The following is a 26,254-nucleotide window of genomic DNA, read 5'->3' on the forward strand; positions in this document are numbered from 1 at the left end:
GAAATGTTCTGTACATAAATCAGACGATCGAATTGCCGCCGCGTTTTTAAACATCGCACTGATCCCGGCATTAAATTTCTTTTTTTTTATACAGTTTCGTCTGAAGAATCACATCGGAATTAGGTGATTTAAGAAACATCGGCTTTCCCCCCAAACAAACCCCCTCTAAAACATAAAGGTTTCACTCTCTGCTGAATGTGGGGGGGGGGGGGGGGGGAGAGAAAGAGAGTGGAGAATGCTCCTGTGTCTCACACAGCAACCCCTCCCCTCGCAAATCACTGACCCCCATCTCGCTCCCCTGCCCCGCCAATCCCGCTCTCACCTCCTGTTGTCAAGGCAGAACGAATAAATTCTTCTGTTTCTTTAAATCCACGGTTAACCCCCACCCACCTCCCTCCCTCCCATCCCCACCCCCACCCCAAAAAAAAACCTTTAAAAGCACAAAGTCACAATTCACAATATAAAGAATCCCGCAGGGACAGACGGACAAGAACCTGGGCCCTGTCGTGTCACCTTTTGGGTCACCGGGGGGGGGGGGGGAGAAATATGAACGCTTGGTTCAAGTAGCATTATTCGCACAGAGCAAAAAAAAAACAAAAGGAAAAATAAATCAAAATTCACACTGGTCCAGGTGCAGCGGGATCGAGAGAGAGGAGAGGTTTCAGATCCCTCGCTGCACCCCGATACGGATTCCAGCATCGAAAACACCCAAAGCAAAATATATATTCAAATTATACAGTTTAGATTTTTCTTGCTCGCGCATCTTGGATTTATTTATCCTTTAAAAACGTTCAAAGTTTCTCCACATGGCGACGGAAAGTCAGCAGGCTCGAGTCCAGTTCCAACGGGGAGCGCGCGCGTGCTTCGGAAGTAATAAAACCCCCCCCCCCCCCCCCAAAGAAAAGCACGGACAGATGTGGAGTGCGCACGTGGGTGTGCGTCCCCTCGAGTGAGTGGGACAGGGAAGGCCTCTCTCTCTCGCCTCGCTCCTTCCTCAGTTTTCCTCGTCGCTGTCCTCTGGGCTGATAGCCGGGCTGGTGAGGCTGTAGGTGGGGGAGGTGGGGGAGTAGCCCGGCGAGGTGGGCGAGTAGGTGGAGCCCTTGGGGGAGGTGGGCGAGTAGGTGGGGGAGGTGGGGGAGTACTTGGGGGAGGTGGGGGAGTAGGTGGGGCTGGTGGGGGAGTACTTGGGGGAGGTGGGGGTGTAGACGGGCGAGGTGGGGGAGTAGGTGGGGCTGGTGGGGGAGTACTTGGGCGTGGTGGGGGAGTAGGTGGGGGAGGTGGGCGAGTACTTGGGGGAGGTGGGCGAGTACTTGGGGGAGGTGGGGCTGTATTTGGGGGAGGTGGGCGTGTACTCCGGGGAGCTGGGGCTGTAGGAAGGGCTGGTGGGGGAGTATTTGGGGCTGGTGGGGGAGTAGCTGGGGCTGCTGGGGCTGTAGCTGGGGGAGCTGGGGGTGTAGGTCGGAGACTGGGGGGTGTAGCGGGGGCTGGAGGGGGAGTAGCTGGGGGAGGTGGGGCTGTAACTGGGCGAGGTGGGGCTGTAGCTGGGCGAGGTGGGGCTGTAATTCGGAGAGGTGGGGGTGTAACTGGGGGAGGTGGGGCTGTAACTGGGGGAGGTGGGGCTGTAATTCGGAGAGGTGGGGGTGTAGTTGGGAGAAGTGGGGGAGTAGCTGGGGCTGGTTGGGGAGTAAGAAGGGGAGGTGGGGGAGTAGGAAGGGGAGGTGGGGGAGTAGGAGGGGGAGGTGGGGGAGTAGGAGGGGGAGGTGGGGGAGTAGGAGGGGGAAGTCGGGGAGTAACTGGGACTGGTCGGCGAGTAGCTGGGGGAGGTCGGGGAGTAACTGGGGCTGGTGGGGGAGTAGCTGGGGGAGGTCGGGGAGTAGGAGGGGCTGGTGGGGCTGTAGCTGGGGGAGGTGGGGCTGTAGCTGGGGCTGGTGGGGCTGTAGCTGGGGCTGGTGGGGCTGTAGTTCGGGCTGGTGGGGGAGTAGGAGGGCGAGGTGGGACTGTACGAGGGGGACGTGGGGGAGTAGCTGGGACTCTGGGGCGTGTAACCGCCAGGGGATCTCGGCTCGTAGGCAGGCGAGGTGGGCGAATAACTCGGAGACATCACTCCACCTGGAGGGGAAACAAACACAAGGTTCATTACTGCTCAGCGTTGGAGAAAAAAATTTAACAGCAGTGGCACCAGGATGGAGATGTCACAACCATCAGGAAAGATCGAGGATGGTGGGGCTGTAACTGGGACATCTACACAAGAACTAGGAGCAGGAGTGGACCATCTGGCCCCTCGAGCCTGCTCCCCCATTCAATAAGATCATCTTTTCGTGGACTTAGCTCCACTTACCTGCCCGCTCACCATAACCCTTAATTCCTTCACTGTTCAAAAATCTATCCTTGCCTTAAAAACATTCAATGAGGTAGCCTCAACTGGGCAGGGAATTCCACAGATTCACAACCCTTTGTGTGAAGAAGTTCCTCCTCAACTCAGGCCTAAATCTGCTTCCCCTTATTTTGAGGCCATGCCCCCTAGTTCTAGTTTCACCCGCCAACCTCCCTGCTTCTATCTTATCTATTCCCTTCATAATCTTCTATGTTTCTATAAGATCTCCCCTCATTCTTCTGAATTCCAATGAGTGTAGCCCCAGTCTACTCAGTCTCTCCTCATAAGCCAACCCTCTCAACTCCGGAATCAACCTAGTGAATCTCCTCCGCACCCCCTCCAGTGCCAGTATATCCTTTCTCAAGTAAGGAGACCAAAACTGTACACAGTAACTCCAGGTGTGGCCTCACCAGCACCTTATACAGCTGCAACATAACCTCGCTGTTTTTAAACTCCATCCCTCCAGCAATGAAGGACATCTAACCACCAGGAGATCTCGGTCTAACAGAATGACGGGAACTCTCAGGCAGGAATGAATGCCGTAGAGTTTCTAACTTGAATGTTAACCGCCAGGAGGGGGTCCTTTTTAATGGTTTTATTTTCTATTAGCGAGCAATTGTGTACAGTTTTGGTCACCTAGTTACAGGAAGGATGTAAATAAGATTGAAAGAGTGCAGAGAAGGTTCACAAGGATGTTGCCGGGACTTGAGAAGCTGAGTTACAGAGAGAGATTGAATAGGTTGGGACTTCATTCCCTGGAGCGTAGAAGATTGAGGGGAGATTTGATAGAGGTGTATAAGATTTTGATGGGTATAGATAGAGTGAATGGAAGCAGGCTTTTTCCGCTGAGGCTCGGGGAGAAAAAAACCAGAGGGCATGGGTGAAGGGTGAAAGGAGAAAAGTTTAAAGGGAATATTAGGGGGGGCTTCTTCATGCAGAGAGTGGTGGGAGTGTGGAATGAGCTGCCAGATAAAGTGGTAAATGCGGGGTCACTTAACATTTAAGAAAAACTTGGACGGGTTCATGGATGAGAGGGGTGTGGAGGGATATGGTCCAAGTGCAGGTCAGTGGGACTAGGCATAAAATGGTTCGGCACAGACAAGAAGGGCCAAAAGGCCTGTTTCTGAGCTGTAATTTTCTATGGTTCTATGAGCTTACACAGATCCTTGACACACAATTGTAGATCGAAAGGCTGGGCATTTTTAGTTAAACTGAGATGTACTAAGTTATTTTGTGTTGGCCTTACTCAGAACTGCCGATTGCAGGCAGGTTCTAGTCCAAGGTCAGCAAAGTTCCTGTACAAGCACACCGGCACAGACTCCCAATCACAGCCGAACATTGAGAGACAAGGACAACAGCCGGCTGCAAAATTAGTCACAGCAAGAGCAGAAGAATGCTGGAAAATCTCAGCAGGTCCGGCAGCATCTGTTAAAGAGAGAAAACAGCTGACGTTTCGAGTCCAGGTGAGCCTTTCCTCTCCAAACGTCAGCCCTTTTCTCTCCTCGCAGACGCCGCCAGACCCGCTGAGATTTTTCTCCCCAGCGTTTTCCCTCTTTGGTTTCAGGTCCGCAGCGATTTGCTTTTCCGGAGTTGGGATGAGGTGGAGATCAGCTACGACCGTGCAGAATGGCGGAGCGGGCTCGAAGGACTGACCGACAACCGCTTCCTCTCGCTCCCAATTCCCATGAAGTGTACGAGAGAAAATAGGGGGATAGGAGAACAAAGAACAATACAGCACAGGAACAGGCCCTTCGGCCCTCCAAGCCCGCGCCGCTCCCCGGTCCAGGATTGAATCCTGAATCCAGGATCCCCGCCCAATTTTCCAGCCTATCTACATACCAATATCCTATCCACCGAGCTGTCCCTCACAGCTACGATGCTTTGTTCATCACAACCTATTAGCTCACCCCCACCCCCCCCATTCCAGACCATGTGATCTCCAGGGAGAGGCGAAAACCCAGAGTGAAAAACCCCAGGGCCAATATGGGGGAAAAAAAAATCTGGGAAATTCCTCTCCGACCCCCTGAGGCGATCGAAACGAGTCCAGGAGATCACACTGGCCCTGATCGGAAAATGCTTCCCAACCCTAGTCATTTCCACTTCCACGAGAAACAAGGAACAATTAGCCCGTGCCGCTCCCTGGTCCAAACTAGAACACTCTTTTGTATCCCTCCATTCCCACTCCGTTCATATAGCTGTCTAGATAAGTCTTAAACGTTCCCAGTGTGTCCGCCTCCACCACCTTGCCCGGCAACACATTCCAGGCCCCCACGACCCTCTGTGTGAAATATGTCCTTCTGATATCTGTGTTAAACCTCCCCCCCTTCACCTTGAACCTATGACCCCTCGTGAACGTCACCACCGACCCGGGGAAAAGCTTCCCACCGTTCACCCTATCTATGCCTTTCATAATTTTATACACCTCTATTAAGTCTCCCCTCATCCTCCGTCTTTCCAAGGAGAACAACCCCAGTTTCCCCAATCTCTCCTCATAACCAAGCCCCTCCATACCAGGCAACATCCTGGTAAACCTCCTCTGTACTCTCTCCAAAGCCTCCACGTCCTTCTGGTAGTGTGGCGACCAGAACTGGACGCAGTATTCCAAATGCGGCCGAACCAACGTTCTATACATCTGCAACATCAGACCCCAACTTTTATACTCTATGCCCCGTCCTATAAAGGCAAGCATGCCATATGCCTTCTTCACCACCTTCTCCACCTGTGACGTCACCTTCAAAGATCTGTGGACTTGCACACCCAGGTCCCTCTGCGTCTCTACACCCTTTATGGTTCTTCCATTTATCGTGTAGATCCTCCTTACATTATTCCCACCAAAATGCATCACTTCGCATTTATCAGGATTGAACTCCATCTGCCATTTCCTTGCCCAAATTTCCAGCCTATCTATATCCTTCTGTAGCCTCTGACAATGTTCCTCACTATCTGCAAGTCCTGCCAGTTTTGTGTCGTCCGCAAACTTACTGATCACCCCAGTTACTCCTTCTTCCAGATCATTTATATAAATCACAAACAGCAGAGGTCCCAATACAGAGCCCTGCGGTACACCACTAGTCACAGGCCTCCAGCCAGAAAAAGACCCTTCCACTACCACCCTCTGTCTTCTATGACCAAGCCAGTTCTCCACCCATCTAGCCACCTCCCCCTTTATCCCATGGGATCCAACCTTTTTCACTAGCCTACCATGAGGGACTTTGTCAAACGCTTTACTAAAGTCCATATAGACAACATCCACGGCCCTTCCTTCGTCAACCATTTTGGTCACTTCTTCAAAAAACACCACCAGGTTCGTGAGGCATGACCTCCCTCTCACAAAACCATGTTGACTATCGTTAATGAGTTTATTCCTTTCTAAATGCGCATACATCCTATCTTTAAGAATCTTCTCCAACAACTTCCCCACCACGGACGTCAAGCTCACCGGCCTATAATTACCCGGGTTATCCTTCCTACCCTTCTTAAATAACGGGACCACATTGGCTATCCTCCAATCCTCTGGGACCTCACCTTTGTCCAGTGACGAGACAAAGATTTGCGTCAGAGGCCCAACGATTTCACCTTTCGTCTCCCTGAGCAGCCTTGGATAGATTCCATCAGGCCCTGGGGATTTGTCAGTCTTTATATTCTCTAACAAACCTAACACTTCCTCCTTTGTAATGGAGATTTTCTCCAACGGTTCAACACTCCCCTCCGAGACACTCCCAGTCAACACATCCCGGTGAAGGGGCTGAAGCACGGGAGGGGGCGGGGGGGGGCGGATTATAAACACCATGGAGGTGGAGATGCCGGAGTTGGACTAGGGTGGGCACAGTAAGAAGTCTCAACGCGAGGTTAAAGTCCAACAGGTTTAGTTGGTAGCACGAGCTTTCGGAGCGCTGCTCCTTCATCAGGTGAGTGAGGGAGCAGCGCTCCAAAAGCTCGTGATTCCAAATAAACCTGTTAGACTTTAACCTGGTGTTTTGAGACTCATTATAAACACCAACACTGACCCTACATGGCCAGTTTGTTGTGAATGCTACACGATTTAACCCAGTCTTGCCAGGAAAACACGCGACTCCCGAGTTACCCACAACTGAACACATTATTAACGGATCTCGTACTAACCTGGAGATGGAATGTAGGGACTGGATGGACCAGGGGATCCGGGAGAGCCAGGGGTTGGTGACCAAGCTGGAGAATAGCCGGGACTGAAGCCGCTGGCGTCAGACGCGGCGCTTGGAGAGAAGCCGGCAGCCCCGGGGGTCATTCCACTGCCTGTAACACAAACAAAGCGGGAGAAGTCAATCCTTTCCCCATCGCAAAGGCCGCAATCAAAGAAAGTAACACTCGCCCCATTGGTGCACCCCTGCACCCTCTGGAACAATGCGACATGGTTGGGACATCCGCACTCACCCACGCTGGGAGACCAGGCCCCGTAGGCAGGGGTCGCACCCTGGTTCCACGGAGTCATAGCCGGAGACATCCCTCCCATCGGGCTGGGGGCAGAGCCAAAGAACATTCCGGTAGCTGTAAATTAAAGAAGAAAATAAACGTTATTCAGGCGCCAAGGAATCTGACCTACACTGGCTCACACGGGTCCCGATCAACTTACCCAGGGAGAGAGGGCAGGGGGGGGTGGCACAGTGGGTTAGCACTGCTGCATCACAGCACTAGGGACCCGGGTTCGATTCCCACCTCGGGTCACTGTCTGTGTGGAGTCTGCACGTTCTCCCCGTGTCTGCGTGGGTTTCCCCCGGGCTCTCCGGTTTCCTCCCACAGTCCAAAGATGTGCGGGTTAGGTGGATTGGCCATGCTAAATTCTCCCTCAGTATCCAAAGATGTGGAGGTTAGGTGGATTGGTCGTGTTAAATTGCCCCTTAGTGTCAGGGGAATTAGCAGGGTTATTGTGTGGGGTTACAGGAATAGGGCTTGGGGCCGAATGGCCTCCTTTTGTACCATAGGGATTCTATGATCTTCACTGAGAACCAGAGATAAGAATTTCCCCCGAATCGCTTGCCCACATCTTCTCTCACTCCCTACACAAGTGACTACACCAGGGGTGGCACAGTGGGTTCGCACTGCTGCCTCACAGCGTCAGGGACCCGGGTTCGATTCCCAGCTCGGGTCACTGTCTGTGTGGAGTCTGCACGTTCTCCCCGTGTCTGCGTGGGTTTCCTCCGGTTTCCATAGAAAATTACAGCTCAGAAACAGGCCTTTTGGCCCTTCTTGTCTGTGCCGAACCATTTTTTGCCTAGTCCCACTGACCTGCACTTGGACCATATCCCTCCACACCCCTCTCATCCATGAACCCGTCCAAGTTTTTCTTAAATGTTAAAAGTGACCCCGCATTTACCACTTTATCCGGCAGCTCATTCCACACTCCCACCACTCTCTGCGTGAAGAAGCCCCCCCTAATATTCCCTTTAAACTTTTCTCCTTTCACCCTTAACCCATGCCCTCTGGTTTTTTTCTCCCCGAGCCTCAGCGGAAAAAGCCTGCTTGCATTCACTCTATCTATACCCATCAAAAATCTTATACACCTCTATCAAATCTCCCCTCAATCTTCTACGCTCCAGGGAATAAAGTCCCAACCTATTCAATCTCTCTCTGTAACTCAGCTTCTCAAGTCCCGGCAACATCCTTGTGAACCTTCTCTGCACTCTTTCAACCTTATTTACATCCTTCCTGTAACTAGGTGACCAAAACTGTACACAATACTCTAAATTCGGCCTCACCAATGCCTTATATAACCTTACCATAACACTCCAACTTTTATACTCGATACTCCGATTTATAAAGGCCAATGTACCAAAGGCACTCTTTACGACCCTATCCACCTGTGACGTCACTCTTGGGGAATTCTGTACCTGTATTCCCAGATCCCTCTGTTCAACTGCACTCTTCAGAGTCCTACCATTTACCCTGTACGTTCTACTTTGGTTTGTCCTTCCAATGTGCAATATCTCACACTTGCCTGCGTTAAATTCCATTTGCCATTTTTCAGCCCATTTTTCCAGTTGGTCCAAATCCCTCTGCAAGCTTTGAAAACCTTCCTCACGGTCCACTACACCTCCAATCTTTGTATCATCAGCAAACTTGCTGATCCAATTTACCACATCATCATCCAGATCATTGATATAGATGACAAACAACAATGGACCCAACACCGATCCCTGCGGCACACCACTAGTCACAGGCCTCCACTCAGAGAAGCAATCCTCCACAACCACTCTCTCTAAGACGTGGTTAGGGTGCATTGGCCGTGCTAAATTCTCCCTCAGTGTTACCCGAACAGGCGCCGGAGTGTGGCGACTAGGGGATTTTCACAGTAACTTCATTGCAGTGTTAATGTAAGTCTATTTGTGACACTAATAAATAAACTTTGAACTGACACTCTCATCGGCCTGTCCCTCTGGCCAAGAGACCCGATTCGACGCGAGCGTGGATTCGATTAATTTCGGGAAACTTACGTCCTCCCACTCCGAGACCTCCGATGTTGGTTGGGATCTCCATGCCGTATTTGCATTTCTCAGCGTCCAGCAGGAGGTCGAAGGAGCCGGTCCCGGCGGGGGCCAGCTGTCCCAGCATGATGTTCTCCGAAACCCCCTTCATTGGGTCCATTTCACCGTGCGCGGAAGCCTCCATCAGAACATCCACCTACAAACACACCCAGAGGCTGCGGGGTTAGCAGAGAGGTGGCGGGACAGGACAGAGAGCGAGCGCAGGGGGTGAGGTGGCGGGACAGGACAGAGAGCGAGCGCAGGGGGTGAGGTGGGTACATCGTCGCAATGAAACTGCGTTAAACAGACCAGGAGGGTATCACCCAGCCCCACGACGGTCTCTCCGCCCCAGTGCTCCCCCAGCCCCCACAACCTTCCTCTCACCCCCCCCAACCCTCAACCCATCCCTCCCCAGAGACACGTCCTCCCCCCATCCCACCAGCAACCCCCCTCGCCCTGCGATTCTCCCCCTCCCCCCTCCAGTGCCCTACAACCCTTCCCTCTTCCACCACCGCTGTGCCCTGCAACTCTCTCTCACCCCCCCCTCACCACTGCACCCCTCCAGTGCCCTAAAACCCTCCCCCACCCCCGTGCCCTGCAACTCTCCCCTCCCCCTCAGCAACCCCATCCCCCGACCCCTACGGTGCCCTACAATCCCTTTCCCCATCCCCCGCAACACTCCCCCACCATCCCTACTCCTGCGACGCTACCCTCCTCCCCCACAAGTTCCACGAGACTCTCCCCCACACCCCCCCGTGACGCTTCCCCCACCACCCTCCTCAGCCGACACTCTCCCTCCCCCTCCTCCCCCCCCAGCATCTGAATGGTCCCTGGCCACTCGAGCTTGGCGCGAGGTGTAGCTCGCAGGGCCTTTCACACAGGGCCATTACCGTCTCCTCGAAGGAACACTTCATGAGGGGCCCAGTGTCCTGCCTGTTGACGCCGTGACGGGTAATGGCCATCAGGTGACCTCGGCAGGTCATGGTGTCACACAGCAGCGACAAGTGGCGGTAGTTGACGTAGGAACCGTCGAAGGAGATGACGTGATACAACTCTCGCTCCAAGGCTTTCCGAACCGCTTCAATACCCAGAACCTGCAGGAGAAACGTTCAGTAAATGTCCAGTGTACACAGTCTTCAGTCTAACCCCCAGACCCGACAAAGTGTTCATCACCTCACTAACACTGGCCTGCTTCGAAGATCGTAGAATCCCTACAGTGCAGAAGGAGGCCATTTGGCCCATCGAGTCTGCACCGACCACAATCCCACCCAGGCCCTAACCCCGTAACCACACACATTTACCCTGCTAATCCCCCCGACACTAAGGGACAATTTAGCATGGCCATTCCACCTAACCTGCACATCTTTGGACACTAAGGGGCAATTTAGCATGGCCAATCCACCTAACCTACACATCTTTTGGCACTAAGGGGCAATTTAGCATGGCCAATCCCCCTAATCCGCACATCTTTTGGCACTAAGGGGCAATTTAGCATGGCCAATCCACTTAACCTGCACATCTTTGGACACTAAGGGACAATTTAGCACGGCCAATCCACCTAACCTGCACATCTTTGGACACTAAGGGACAATTTAGCACGGCCAATCCACTTAACCTGCACATCTTTGGACACTAAGGGACAATTTAGCACGGCCAATCCACCTAACCTACACATCTTTCGGTCTGTGGGAGGAAACCGGAGCACCCGGAGGAAACCCACGCAGACATGGGGAGAACGTGCAGACTCCACGCAGACAGTGACCCAAGCCGGGAATCAAACCTGGGTCCCTGGCGCTGTGAGGCAGCAGTGCGAACCCACTGTGCTACCGTGCCCTCCAGTAAAAGGGATATTTCCCAGATTTTTGTTACTGAATTCGAATTCCACCACCTGCCGTGGCGGGATTCGAACCCGGGTCCCCCAGAAACATTAGCTGAGTCTCTGGATTAATAGTCATCGCCTTCCCGAAAATTTGTATCTTGTACTCAAGAGATCATCTTGAAGTACTTTGTACACACAGTCGGAGCCACGTGGACAGCACGATGGCATGGACTGTGACACTAATAAACTTGCTTAAAACCCGGCAGCCTCCCCATCACCCCGGACGGCCAAGGCCCCAGCTGGAAAATCAGACTCTTGGAGAGAGAGAGAGAGTTACCGTGAAGATCTCCACAATGTCGTTGGATGTGGTCCGCACTGGATCCACGTCCTTCTCACTCAGAACCCTCATCAGACTGACTCCGTCTGTCTCCAGAATCCACTCCTGGAGGGCTTTGAACTCCCCATCCTCCGTAATGATGATCTTCTTCTTGTTGTCTGTCTGAGGAAGATGCATGTACACCTGAGAGGGGGAGAGAGAGAGAGAGAGAGGGGGTCAAATTCAGCAACAAGGTACACACAGCAATCCACTCGCTGCTCAGGTGGTAACTGTGGAGGAAGAGGCTCCCAGGGCAGCTCGAGGGGTCATCATCAAGGGGAGGTTTAAGACCTGCGTCATCACAGGGCAAGGGGTGGAGAGGACATTGTCCTGAAGAACGACACAGCACAGGAACAGGCCCTTCGGCCCTCCAAGCCCGCGCCGCTCCTTGGTCCAAACTAGCCCATTCTTTTGTACCCCTCCATTCCCACTCCATTCATGTGGCTATCTAGATAAGTCTTAAACGTTCCCAGCGTGTCCGCCTCCACCACCTTGCCGTTCATTGGTCCTACTAGACCAATCGTTTGTATCCCTCCATTCCCAGGCTGCTCATGTGACTATCCAGGTAAGTCTTAAACGATGTCAGCGTGCCTGCCTCCACCACCCTACTTGGCAGCGCACTCCAGGCCCCCACCACCCTCTGTGTAAAAAACATCCCTCTAATATCTGAGTTATACTTCGCCCCTCGCACCTTGAACCTATGACCCCTCGTGAATGTCACCACCGACCTGGGAAAAAGCTTCCCACCGTTCACCCTATCTATGCCTTTCATAATTTTATACACCTCTATTAGGTCTCCCCTCATCCTCCGCCTTTCCTATGAGAACAACCCCAGTTTGAACAACTCTCCTCATAACTAAGCCCTTCCATACCAGGCAACATCCTGGTAAACCTCCTCTGTACTCTCTCCAAAGCCTCCACGTCCTTCTGGTAGTGCGGCGACCAGAACTGGGCGCAATATTCCAAATGCGGCCGAACCAACGTTCTATACAACCGCAACATCAGACCCCAACTTTTATACTCTATGCCCCGTCCTATAAAGGCCAGCATGCCATATGTAACAGGATGTGGAGATGCCGGCGTTGGACTGGGGTAAACACAGTAAGAAGTTTAACAACACCAGGTTAAAGTCCAACAGGTTTATTTGGTAGCAAAAGCCACACAAGCTTAGAGCCTCGAAAGCTTGTGTGGCTTTTGCTACCAAATAAACCTGTTGGACTTTAACCTGGTGTTGTTAAACTTCTTAATATGGAACAGGGCCAGGGGAGGGTAGATATTCTGGGAGTTGACAGTAGCAAATTTTGTTCAGGTCCACAATTCCCTAAAAGTGGCACCACAGATGGCCAAGGTGATTAAGAAGGCGTGTGGCATGCTTGCCTTCATCAGTGGGGCATTGAGTACAAGAGTTGGCAAATCATGTTGCAGCTGTGTAAAACCTTGGTTAGGCCGCATTTGGAGTATTGCGTGCAGTTCTGGTCACCGCACTACCAGAAGGACGCAGAAGCTTTGGAGAGGGTGCAGAGAAGGTTCACCAGGATGTTGCCTGGTCTCGAGGGTGTTGGCTATGAGGAGAGGTTGAATAAACTAGGATTGTTTTTCACTGGAAAGACGGAGGTTGAGGGGAGACCCGATAGAGGTCCACAAAATGATGAGAGGCACAGACAGGGTGGATAGTCAGAGACTTTCTCCCCAGGGTGGAAGTGTCAACTACACGGGGGCACAGGTTCAAGGTGAGAGGGGGGGAAAGTTTAAGGGGGATGTGCGGGGGGAAGGTTTTCACGCAGAGAGCGGTGGGTGCCTGGAACGCGCTGCCAGAGGGGGTGGTGGAAGCGGACACATTATCAACGTTTAAGAGGCATCTAGTTGGGTCCATGAATAGGGAGGGAATAGAGGGATACGGACCGAGTCAGGGCAGAAGGTTTATTGTTTAGTTAGGGCATCATGACCAGCACAGGCTTGGAGGGCCGAAGGGCCTGTTCCTGTGCTGTACTTGGTCGTGATTTCCCCCAATTGCCTCTAAACCCCCTCCTCTGGTTTGTTTCCCACCAACTCCTTACCTTACTGATCTGCTCGATCCCCTGCAACGTCATGTCTGTCAGCATGTTCGACTCGATACACCGAAGGAATACATCATCATCCATCTTGTCCACCACCTCTTCCTCCTGCTGCACGAACATTGGAAAATGTTGGATAAATAATTATAGCTCTACACTGTCCCCCACCAAACACTCCCAGGACAGAGACAGCACGGGGTTAGATACAGAGTAAAGCTCCCTCTACACTGTCCCCATCAAACACTCCCAGGACAGGTACAGCACGGGGTTAGATACAGAGTAAAGCTCCCTCTACACTGTCCCCCACCAAACACTCCCAGGACAGAGACAGCACGGGGTTAGATACAGAGTAAAGCTCCCTCTACACTGTCCCCCATCAAACACTCCCAGGACAGAGACAGCACGGGGTTAGATACAGAGTAAAGCTTCCTCTACACTGTCCCCCACCAAACACTCCCAGGACAGGTACAGCACGGGGTTAGATACAGAGTAAAGCTCCCTCTACACTGTCCCCCATCAAACACTCCCAGGACAGGTACAGCACGGGGTTAGATACAGAGTAAAGCTCCCTCTACACTGTCCCCCATCAAACACTCCCAGGACAGGGACAGCACGGGGTTAGATACAGAGTAAAGCTCCCTCTACACTGTCCCCCATCAAACACTCCCAGGACAGGGACAGCACGGGGTTAGATACAGAGTAAAGCTCCCTCTACACTGTCCCCCATCAAACACTCCCTGGACAGGTACAGCACGGGGTTAGATACAGAGTAAAGCTCCCTCTACACTGTCCCCATCAAACACTCCCAGGACAGGTACAGCACGGGGTTAGATACAGAGTAAAGCTCCCTCTACACTGTCCCCATCAAACACTCCCAGGACAGGTACAGCACGGGGTTAGATACAGAGTAAAGCTCCCTCTACACTGTCCCCATCAAACACTCCCAGGACAGGTACAGCACGGGGTTAGATACAGAGTAAAGCTCCCTCTACACTGTCCCCATCAAACACTCCCAGGACAGGTACAGCACGGGGTTAGATACAGAGTAAAGCTCCCTCTACACTGTCCCCCATCAAACACTCCCAGGACAGGTACAGCACGGGGTTAGATACAGAGTAAAGCTCCCTCTGCACTGTCCCCCCATCAAACACTCCCAGGACAGGTACAGCACGGGGTTAGATACAGAGTAAAGCTCCCTCTACACTGTCCCCCATCAAACACTCCCAGGACAGGTACAACACGGGGTTAGATACAGAGTAAAGCTCCCTCTACACTGTCCCCATCAAACACTCCCAGGACAGGTACAGCACGGGGTTAGATACAGAGTAAAGCTCCCTCTGCACTGTCCCCCCATCAAACACTCCCAGGACAGGTACAGCACGGGGTTAGATACAGAGTAAAGCTCCCTCTCCACTGTCCCCATCAAACACTCCCAGGACAGGTACAGCACGGGGTTAGATACAGAGTAAAGCTCCCTCTACACTGTCCCCATCAAACACTCCCAGGACAGGTACAGCACGGGGTTAGATACAGAGTAAAGCTCCCTCTACACTGTCCCCCATCAAACACTCCCAGGACAGGTACAGCACGGGGTTAGATACAGAGTAATGCTCCCTCTACACTGTCCCCCCATCAAACACTCCCAGGACAGGTACAGCACGGGGTTAGATACAGAGTAAAGCTCCCTCTGCACTGTCCCCCCATCAAACACTCCCAGGACAGGTACAGCACGGGGTTAGATACAGAGTAAAGCTCCCTCTACACTGTCCCCATCAAACACTCCCAGGGCAGGTACAGCACGGGGTTAGATACAGAGTAAAGCTCCCTCTACACTGTCCCCCATCAAACACTCCCAGGACAGGTACAGCACGGGGTTCGATACAGAGTAATGCTCACTCTACACGCTTCCTCAGACCTCATTACCAGCGCTCCGCGCTCTCAGCTAATCTCACCTCCTGGAATTTATTTTCGTCACTGTTCATGATGCGGATTCTCAGAACCAGTTTCTCTGCGTTGTCATCATTAAATATGCAGTTCAAATCATCACCAAAACCTGTTGGGTACAAAACACCACTGGATGTTAGAACAGAGAACAGTACAGCGCAGGTACAGGCCCTTCGGCCCTCCTGCGCCAATCACGTTGTCCTATCCAGGCCAGCCGCCCGTATCTCTCTATTCCCCGTCTGTTCATGTGTCTATCCAGATAAGTCTCAAATGTCGCTAACGTGTCTGCCTCAACCCCCTCACTTGGCAGCGCATTCCAGGCCCCCACCACCCTCTGTGTGAAACACCCCCCCCCCCCCGCACATCTCCCCTGAACCTTTCCCCCCTCATCCTGAACTTGTGCCCCCTGTAATTGTCATTTCTGCCCCTGGGGAAAAAGCTTCCAACTCTTCACCCTATCCACACCCCTCATAATTTTATAAACTTCTATCGGGTCGCCCCCTCAGCCTCCGTCTTTCCAGGGAGAACAACCCCAGTTTATTCAATCTCTCCTCATAGCCAATACCCTCCATACCAGGCAACACCCTGCTAAACCCTGTCTGCACTCCCTCCAAAGCCTCCACGTCCTTCTGGTAGTGCGGTGACCAGAATTGGACACCGTATTCCAAATAGATGGCGATTTGCAGACTGACCACTGAGTTTAAACAGGGGAAGGGCACAGATCAGCTAGATAGTCAATATCTTTTCCCAAAAGGTAGGGGAATCTTAAACCAGAGGGCATAGGTTTAAGGTGAGAGGGGGAGAGATACAAAAGGGTCCAGAGGGGCAATTTATTTTCCACAGAGGGTGGTGAGTGTCTGGAACGAGCTGCCAGAGGCAGTAGTAGAGGCGGGTACAATTTGGTCTTTTAAAAATTTACTGTTACATGGGTACAGAGGGATATGGGCCAAACACGGGGCAATTGGGATTAGCTTAGGGGTTTTTTAAAAAAAAAGGGCAGTATGGACAAGTTGGGCCTGTTTCCATGCTGTAAACCTCTGACTCATCACATTCTCCCCTTAGTCCTGAGGGACCGTCACCAACACCTTTACGTCATAGCAGGAAATCCACACGCGTTATCAATGCCACGCCTCGGAAAGGAGGTCAGGAGCCGACAGTCTCTCACCCGCATTGATTTTCTCAGCGATTTGCTCCATGGTCAGCTTGCGGTCGGTCATGTGCTTGCGGTCCAGCTCGATCCGCAGCAGCCAGGGAGAGATCCGCGTCACGTCAAAGTCCGGCATCTCATAGTAGACATTCACCCACTCCTGGTCCTCGGACACCACCGTGTTCTGGGGGTCGGGGTCGTAATAGATGGCAGTGTTGGCCGTTACCTTCCTCAGAGTGGTGTGTTCCAACCGACAGAGAATGTCCTGCAAGGAAACACAAGCAGTGGCCGTCAGCGTAGAGCCAATTCCCTGGCGGTGATTCCCCCCCCCCCCCCCCCACTTAGGGACACATCCCCCCCACACCCAGTCTAGACAGGGGTACACCCACCCCCCCCCCCCCCCCCCCCCCCCCCCCGTCTCGACAGTACCTTCAGACAGCTTGGCTCTGGGGGTGGGGGAGGGAATATAAATGCAGGGAGTTTGGGAAAACAGACTCTGCTTTTCCACAAGAGCTCCTCACCACCTCAGCAGGTCCCTGCACAGATTCAGTACCTCTGACAGGAAACTCGCAAGCCCATTTGTACACAGCAAGCTCCCACAAACAGCAACCTGACAATAGAAACTAGAAGCAGGAGGAGGCCATTCAGCCCTTCCAGCCTGTTCCGCCATTCATTTTGATCGTGGCTGATCATCAAATTCAATATCCTGATCCGCCCCCTCCCAAATCATATCCCTCGATCCCTTTAGCCCCAAGAGCTATATCTAACAACTTCTTAAAATCTCACAACGTTTTGGCCTCAACCTCCTTGTGGTAGTGAATTCCACACCTGGTGGCACAGTGGGTTAGCGCTGCTGCCTCACAACGCCAGGGACCCGGGTTTGATTCCCAGCTTGGGTCACTGTCTGTGTGGAGTTTGCACGTTCTCCCCGTGTCTGCGTGGGTTTCCTCCGGGTGCTCCGGTTTCCTCCCACAGTCCGAAAGACGTGCTGGTTAGGGTGCTAAATTCTCCCTCAGTGTTACCCGAACAGGTGCTGGAGTGTGGGCGACTAGGGGATTTTCACAGTAACTTCATTGCGGTGTTAATGTAAGCCTTACTTGTGACATGAATAAAAGTTACACATTCACCACTCTCTGGATGAAGAAATCTCTCCAGCACCGGATAACCGGGCGCGATTGGATCAGGCAGGTGATACGGCTGGTGATGTGAGGATGCAGGGATTTAGCATTCAGCCCCACAGAGCAGTCACCACACAGCGAACACAAACATGGCGGACTGCAGCATGCGGCCGATTCACTCTCCCACCTCCACGTCGAGCCCCGGTTTTGGATGGAGTTTGAGGGTTGAATTCTGTACCAACATCTATAGCAGTGCCCCGGATATACAATCCCTACAGTGGAGAAGGAGGCCGCCATTCAGGCCTGCACTGACTCTCCAACAGAGCATCAAGGCCCACCCCCCCCTGCCCTATATCTGTAACAGCACATTTACCCCACTAATCCCCCTAACCTACACAACTTTGGACACTAAGGGACAATTTAGCATGGCCAATCCCCCTAACCTGCACATCTTTGGACACTAAGGGACAATTTAGCATGGCCAATCCACCCTAACCTGCACATCTTTGGACACTAAGGGACAATTTAGCACGGCCAATCCCCCTAACCTGTACATCTTTGGACACTAAGGGACAATTTAGCACGGCCAATCCCCCTAACCTACACATCTTTGGACACTAAGGGGACAATTTAGCATGGCCAATCCACCCTAACCTGTACATCTTTGGACACTAAGGGACAATTTAGCACGGCCAATCCCCCTAACCTACACATCTTTGGACACTAAGGGGACAATTTAGCATGGCCAATCCACCCTAACCTGTACATCTTTGGACACTAAGGGACAATTTAGCATGGCCAATCCCCCTAACCTGCACATCTTTGGACACTAAGGGACAATTTAGCATGGCCAATCCACCCTAACCTGCACATCTTTGGACACTAAGGGACAATTTAGCACGGCCAATCCCCCTAACCTGTACATCTTTGGACACTAAGGGACAATTTAGCACGGCCAATCCCCCTAACCTACACATCTTTGGACACTAAGGGGACAATTTAGCATGGCCAATCCACCCTAACCTGTACATCTTTGGACACTAAGGGACAATTTAGCACGGCCAATCCCCCTAACCTACACATCTTTGGACACTAAGGGGACAATTTAGCATAGCCAATCCACCTAACCTGAACATCTTTGGACACTAAGGGGCAATTTAGCATGGCCAATCCACCCTAACCCGCACATCTTTGGACACTAAGGGGACAATTTAGCATGGCCAATCCCCCTAACCTGCACATCTTTGGACATGGGGAGAAACTCTCCTGAGATGGTGGTTTCAGGATCAGAAACACTCTGCTTGGAGAGGCACGTTGTGGAGCCAGCTCCAGCATGCCCCTGCTTGGGGAACGTGCCCACGTGTGACGGGACGTTTACGTTTCACTTCAACCTTCCTTTTTCCTCTCAAAGCAAAACTCAGGAGCAGGAGTCGGCCATTCGGCCCCTCGAGCCTGCTGCGTGTTCACAGCTGAGGGAACTCAACTCCACCTTGCCACACTGGGAATGCTGGGACATCTGAACGATCTGATGACTGGGGAGAGTTACAGAACAAAGAGATCGAGGGGTACAGGTTCATAGCTCCCTGAAAGTGGAGTCACAGGTGGACAGAGTGGTGAAGAAGGCACTCGGCATGCTTGGTTTCATCGGTCAGAACATTGAATACAGGAGTTGGAATGTCCTGTTGAAGTTGTACAAGACATTGGTAAGGCCTCACTTGGAATACTGTGTACAGTTCTGGTCACCCTATTATAGAACATAGAAAAACTACAGCACAAACAGGCCCTTCGGCCCACAAGTTGCGCCGAACACATCCCTACCTACCTAGGCTTATATATAGGCCTACCTATAACCCTCAATCCTATTAAGTCCCATGTACTCTTCCAGAAGTCTCTTAAAAGACCATATTGAGTTTGCCTCCACCACCACTGACGGCAGCCGATTCCACTCGCCCACCACCCTCTGTGTGAAAAACTTACCCCTGACATTTCCCCTGTACCTACTCCCCAGCACCTTAAACCTGTGTCCTCTCGTAGCAGCCATTTCAGCCCTGGGAAAAAGCCTCTGAGATTCCACCCGATCTATACCTCTCAACATCTTATACACCTCTATCAGGTCACCCCTCATCCTTCGTCTCTCCAAGGAGAAAAGACCGAGCTCCCTCAGCCTATCCTCATAAGGCATGCCACTCAATCCAGGCAACATCCTTGTAAATCTCCTCTGCACCCTTTCAATCATTTCCACATCCTTCCTGTAATGAGGCGACCAGAACTGAGCACAGTACTCCAAGTGGGGTCTGACGAGGGTCTTATATAGCTGCATCATTATCTCCCGACTCCTAAACTCAATCCCTCGATTGATGAAGGCCAGCACACCATACGCCTATAGAAAGGATATTATTAAACTAGAAAGAGAGCAGAAAAGATTTACTAGGATGCTGCTGGGACTTGATGGATTGAGTTATAAGGAGAGGCTGGATAGACTGGGATGTTTTTCCTCTGGAGCGTAGGAGGCTGAGGGGTGATCTTATAGAGGTCTATAAAATAATGAGGGGCATAGATCAGCTAGATAGTCAACATCTTTTCCCAAAGGTAGGGGAGTCTAAAACTAGAGGGCATAGGTTTAAGGTGAGAGGGGAGAGATACAAAAGGGTCCAGAGGGGCAATTCTTTCACACAGAGGGTGGTGAGTGTCTGGAACAAGCTGCCAGAGGTAGTAGTAGAGGCGGGTACAAATTTATCTTTTAAAAAGCATTTAGATAGTTACATGGGTACAATGGGATATGGGCCAAATGCGGGCAATTGGGATTAGCTTAGGGGTTTAAAAAATAAGGGCGGCATGGACAGGTTGGGCCGAAGGGCCTGTTTCCAAGCTGGAAACCTCTATGACTGGATCCCCCCACAACTCCCTGGGATGGAGAATTCCCAAGGTTCACAACGCTCCCGTGGGAAGAAACCTCTGCTGATAACTGGGCGCAGCCTTATCCTTCACGGCTCCATCACCCACCTTGGCACGTTCCGCATCCCTGGCAGACTGACCCAGCAGGAAGACAGTGAGCGAGGGGGTCTTGGGCTTCTTGGAGATGTTAATCAGCTCCTTCAGACGGGGGACGCCCAGGGTGACGTTTTTGGCCGACACTCCGGCGTAGTGGAAGGTGTTCAGGGTCATCTGTGTGGCGGGCTCACCCAGCGACTGGGCAGCCAGAGCACCCACCATCTCCCCGGGGTGCGCCTAGAGCGGGGAGAGAGAGAGAGAGAGAGTTAGCGAAGTTCCAACTATTCAAACCCTTCAGTGTCCCTGCGCACTCTCTCACACACCTCACCGTGAGTGTATACCCCTGCGCACTCTCTCACACACCTCGCGGTGAGTGTATACCCCTGCGCACTCGCTCACACACCTCACGGTGTGTGTATATCCCTGCGCACTCTCTCACACACCTCACGGTGAGTGTATACCCCTGCGCACTCTCTCACACACCTCACGGTGAGTGTATACCCCTGCGCGCACTCTCACACACCTCGCGGTGAGTGTATACCCCTGCGCACTCTCTCTCACACCTCACGGTGAGTGTATACCCCTGCGCACTCTCTCACACACCTCACCGTGAGTGTATACCCCTGCGCACTCTCTCACACACCTCGCGGTGAGTGTATACCCCTGCGCACTCTCACACACCTCACGGTGTGTGTATATCCCTGCGCACTCTCTCACACACCTCACGGTGAGTGTATACCCCTGCGCACTCTCTCTCACACCTCACGGTGAGTGTATACCCCTGCGCACTCTCTCACACACCTCACCGTGAGTGTATACCCCTGCGCACTCTCTCTCACACCTCACGGTGAGTGTATACCCCTGCGCACTCTCACACACCTCACGGTGTGTGTATATCCCTGCGCACTCTCTCTCACACCTCGCCGTGAGTGTATACCCCTGCGCACTCTCTCACACACCTCGCGGTGAGTGTATACCCCTGCGCACTCTCTCACACACCTCGCGGTGAGTGTATACCCCTGCGTGCACTCTCTCACACACCTCACCGTGAGTGTATACCCCTGCGCACTCTCACACACCTCGCGGTGAGTGTATACCCCTGCGCACTCTCTCTCACACCTCGCCGTGAGTGTATACCCCTGCGCGCACTCTCTCACACACCTCACGGTGAGTGTATACCCCTGCGCGCACTCTCTCTCACACCTCGCGGTGAGCGTATACCCCTGCGCGCACTCTCTCACACCTCACCGTGAGCGTATACCCCTGCGCACTCTCTCACACACCTCACGGTGAGTGTATACCCCTGCGCACTCTCTCACACACCTCACCGTGAGTGTATACCCCTGCGCACTCTCTCACACACCTCACCGCGAGCGTATACCCCTGCGCACTCTCTCTCTCACACACCTCGCGGTGAGTGTATACCCCTGCGCACTCTCTCTCACACCTCGCGGTGAGTGTATACCCCTGCGCACTCTCTCACACACCTCACCGTGAGTGTATACCCCTGCGCACTCTCTCTCACACCTCACGGTGAGTGTATACCCCTGCGCACTCTCACACACCTCACGGTGTGTGTATATCCCTGCGCACTCTCTCACACACCTCGCGGTGAGTGTATACCCCTGCGCACTCTCTCTCACACCTCGCCGTGAGTGTATACCCCTGCGCACTCTCTCACACACCTCGCGGTGAGTGTATACCCCTGCGCACTCTCTCACACACCTCGCGGTGAGTGTATACCCCTGCGTGCACTCTCTCACACACCTCACCGTGAGTGTATACCCCTGCGCACTCTCTCTCACACCTCGCCGTGAGTGTATACCCCTGCGCGCACTCTCTCACACACCTCACCGTGAGTGTATACCCCTGCGCGCACTCTCTCACACACCTCACGGTGAGTGTATACCCCTGCGCGCACTCTCTCTCACACCTCGCGGTGAGCGTATACCCCTGCGCGCACTCTCTCACACCTCACCGTGAGCGTATACCCCTGCGCACTCTCTCACACACCTCACGGTGAGTGTATACCCCTGCGCACTCTCTCACACACCTCACCGTGAGTGTATACCCCTGCGCACTCTCTCACACACCTCACCGCGAGCGTATACCCCTGCGCACTCTCTCTCACACACACCTCGCGGTGAGTGTATACCCCTGCGCACTCTCTCTCACACCTCGCGGTGAGTGTATATCCCTGCGCACTCTCACACACCTCACCGTGAGTGTATACCCCTGCGCACTCTCTCTCACACACCTCGCGGTGAGTGTATATCCCTGCGCACTCTCTCTCACACACCTCGCGGTGAGTGTATATCCCTGCGCACTCTCTCTCACACCTCGCGGTGAGTGTATACCCCTGCATGCACTCTCTCTCTCACACCTCGCGGTGAGTGTATACCCCTGCGTGCACTCTCTCACACACGGTGAATGTACACCCCTGCCCTCCTAGCTGACCACACACCAGCACCCGGCACCAATCGCTGACTGGTTTTGTGGGTACCAACCGCCAATAGACGGGTCGGGGTAGGTACTTGCTTACGCGAAAGCCTGGATCATGTCAGGCCAGCTGTTTGACTGCAGGAGGCATCACAAGTCAAGCCAAATCCAGTTGGCACTCAGGGCGAGTTAAGAGTACAGCAGGGGGCGGGACAGCAGAATGAAGTCGATGATCGGTCGTGATCTCATCGAACGACAGAGCAGGCTCGAGGGCCTCACAGCCTGAGCCCTGCTCCGAGTTCTATGCTGTTTGCTCAAAATGGACTAAAGGGTGGTGGGTAGGGAGTCGTGTGGAGAGCTGCGCGTGTGTGTGTGTTCTTAGCAGGTTAGGTTGACTGGCCGTGCTAAATTGACCTTGGTGTCAGGGGAACTAGCAGGGTAGATACATGGGATTATGGGGATAGGGCCCGAGGGATTGTTGTTGGTGCAGGCTCGAGGGGCTGAATGGCCTCCCTCTGCACTGTAGGGATTCTATGATACCAGCATGGTACTAAAGGAGTCAGGACAGCACGGTGGCACGGTGGGTTAGCACTGCTGCCTCACAGCTCCAGGGACCTGGGTTCGATTCCCAGCTTGGGTCACTGTCTGTGTGGAGTTTGCACATTCTCCCCGTGTCTCATAGAAATCAAAGATACAGTACAGAAAGAGGCCATTCGGCCCATCGAGTCTGCACCGACCACAATCCCACCCAGGCCCCAGCCCCATATCCCTACATATTTTACCCACTAATCCCTCTAACCTACGCATCCCAGGACACTAAGGGGCAATTTTAGCATGGCCAATCAACCTAACCCGCACATCTTTCAGACTGTGGGAGGAAACCGGAGCACCCGGAGGAAACCCACGCAGACACGGGAAGAATGTGCAAACTCCACACAGACAGTGACCCGAAGCCGGGAATCGAACCCAGGTCCCCGGAGCTGTGAAGCAGCAGTGCTAACCCACCGTGCCGCCACTGTGTCTGCGTGGGTTTCCTCCGGGAGGCTCCGGTTTCCTCCCACAGTCCAAAGATGTGCAGGTTAGGTGGATTGGCCGTGCTAAATTGCCCCTTAGTGTCCTGGGATGTGTAGGTTAGAGGGGATTGGCCGTGCTAAATTGCCCCTTAGTGTCCTGGGATGTGTAGGTTAGAGGGGTAAATGTGTGGGGATAGGGCCTGGGTGGGATTGTGGTCGGTGCAGGCTCGATGGGCCGAATGGCCTCCTCCTGCACTCTCGGGATTCTATGGAAACACGACGGGGGGGGGGGGGGGGGGGGGGGGAGAGGGAGGGAGGGAGGAATGGACTCCTCCAGAGGGTGGGTCCCAGAGGGAATGACACACACGCGGGCGCACGTTGCCTGAAGGGGGGTAACAGGAACTCTGTGATCGCACCACAGGAGAGGCCCAGCCGGGGAAAGAATTTCATCCCAGCCCACCGGGCCCGGGGAGAGGACTCGCTCGCTCACTCACTATTGACTGGTTGAACTTGGCCTCGATCTCTCCCAGCAGCCACTCGAAGGCCTCTCCGCTGAGGCGGAACTCCTCGGTCATGCGCCGGCTGCACAGAGTGGAGCGCAGGTGGATGTTGAAGAGCAGCGTGGCATTCTCCTGGGCCTGTCGGCTCAGCGGGTCATCACCGTTCACGATGATCAGCTTCTTGCTCAGCTCCTTCACACCTGCAACAGGAACGCAGCTCTGAGAATCAGCCCAGAGAGAGAGGCCGTTCAGCCCAGCACACCTGTGCTAGCCCCCTCTGAAAGAGCAACACATTTAGTAGTCCCCCCCCTTCCAACCACCGCCTCCTTTCCCAATAGTCCCTGCTAATCTCCCCCCCCCGTCCAGTGTTTCCCCTCCCCTCCCAAAGCGATCTCTGACTAAGTTGTGACCAAGCTCCCCACCGCTGCAGTGTCAAAACATTCCCCTCAAAAACATCCCGGCATCCTTTCCTACATTAAAGGCGCTATAAAAATGCAAGGAGTTGTTAAAACTTTCCACTCCATTCGTCTCACTCATAGACCCACCCCATAATCGAACCAGGAATTTACAGCATGCCAGTAGAACTGGGGCCTCTCACTTGAGAAAGGATATACTGGCACTGGAGGGGGTGCAGAGGAGATTCACTAGGTTGATTCCGGAGTTGAGAGGGTTGGCTTATGAGGAGAGACTGAGTAGACTGGGGCTATACTCATTGGAATTCAGGAGAATGAGGGGAGATCTTACAGAAACATAGAAGATTATGAAGGTAATAGATAAGATAGAAGCAGGGAGGTTGTTTCCACTGGCGGGTGAAACTAGAACTAGGGGGCATGGCTTCAAAATAAGGGGGAGCAGATTTAGGACTGAGTTGAGGAAGAACTTCTTCACACAAAGGGTTATAGAACACAGAAGAGTACAGCACAGAACAGGCCCTTCGGCCCTTGATGTTGTGCCGAGCTTTGTCCGAAACCAAGATCAAGCTATCCCACTCCCTATCATCCTGGTGTGCTCCATGTGCCTATCCAATAACCGCTTAAATGTTCCTAAAGTGTCTGACTCCACTATCACTGCAGGCAGTCCATTCCACACCCCAACCACTCTCTGCCTAAAGAACCTACCTCTGATATCCTTCCTATATCTCCCACCACGAACCCTATAGTTATGCCCCCTTGTAATAGCTCCATCCACCCGAGGAAATAGTCTCTGAATGTCCACTCTATCTATCCCCTTCATCATCTTATAAACCTCGATTAAGTCGCCTCTCATCCTCCTCCGCTCTAAAGAGAAAAGCCCGAGCTCCCTCAACCTTTCCTCATAAGACCTACCCTCCAAACCAGGCAGCATCCTGGTAAATCTCCTCTGCACTCTTTCCAGCGCTTCCACATCCTTCTTATAGTGAGGTGACCAGAACTGCACACAATATTCCAAATGTGGTCTCACCAAGGTCCTGTACAGTTGCAGCATAACCCCACGGCTCTTAAACTCAAACCCCGTTAATAAACGCTGACACATCATAGGCCTTCTTCACAGCTCTATCCACTTGAGTGGCAAATCTGTGGGATTCCCTGCCCAGTGAAGCAGTTGAGGCTACCTCATAGAAACATAGAAACCCTACAGTACAGAAGGAGGCCATTCGGCCCATCAAGTCTGCACCGACCACAATCCCACCCAGGCCCTACCCCCAAATTCCCTACACATTTACCCACTAATCCCTCTAACCTACGCATCTCAGGACTCTAAGGGTCAATTTATCATGGCCAATCAACCTAACCCGCACATCTTTGGACTGTTCACCTCATTGAATGTTTTTAAGGCAAGGATAGATAGATTTTTGAACAGTAAAGGAATTAAGGGTTATGGTGAGCGGGCGGGTAAGTGGAGCTGAGTCCACGAAAAGATCAGCCATGATCTTATTGAATGGCGGAGCAGGCTCGAGGGGCCTGATGGCCTACTCCCACTCCTAGTTCTTATGACTCTAGACT

General features: G+C 52.9%; 1 protein-coding gene across 1 annotated transcript in view; it reads right to left on the bottom strand.

Annotated features, from left to right (window-relative positions):
• Positions 1-419: 419 nt before the first annotated feature.
• The window catches only part of polr2a (RNA polymerase II subunit A), a 41,059-nt gene continuing 15,224 nt past the window's right edge, over positions 420-26,254 (bottom strand). Inside the window, exons 8-18 of the mRNA XM_078206945.1 lie at positions 24,267-24,472; positions 20,333-20,557; positions 16,230-16,476; positions 15,073-15,173; positions 13,124-13,231; positions 11,028-11,210; positions 9,762-9,965; positions 8,842-9,028; positions 6,785-6,898; positions 6,497-6,646; positions 420-2,109 (exon numbers count right to left, since the gene is read on the bottom strand). Of these exons, the coding sequence (XP_078063071.1) occupies positions 995-2,109; positions 6,497-6,646; positions 6,785-6,898; positions 8,842-9,028; positions 9,762-9,965; positions 11,028-11,210; positions 13,124-13,231; positions 15,073-15,173; positions 16,230-16,476; positions 20,333-20,557; positions 24,267-24,472 (2,840 nt within the window). The 3' untranslated portion in view covers positions 420-994. The remainder of the gene's footprint in view (positions 2,110-6,496; positions 6,647-6,784; positions 6,899-8,841; positions 9,029-9,761; positions 9,966-11,027; positions 11,211-13,123; positions 13,232-15,072; positions 15,174-16,229; positions 16,477-20,332; positions 20,558-24,266; positions 24,473-26,254) is intronic.

Source organism: Mustelus asterias, unplaced genomic scaffold (genome assembly GCF_964213995.1).
Source record: "Mustelus asterias unplaced genomic scaffold, sMusAst1.hap1.1 HAP1_SCAFFOLD_1908, whole genome shotgun sequence".
NCBI classification, from domain to species: Eukaryota; Metazoa; Chordata; class Chondrichthyes; order Carcharhiniformes; family Triakidae; genus Mustelus; species Mustelus asterias.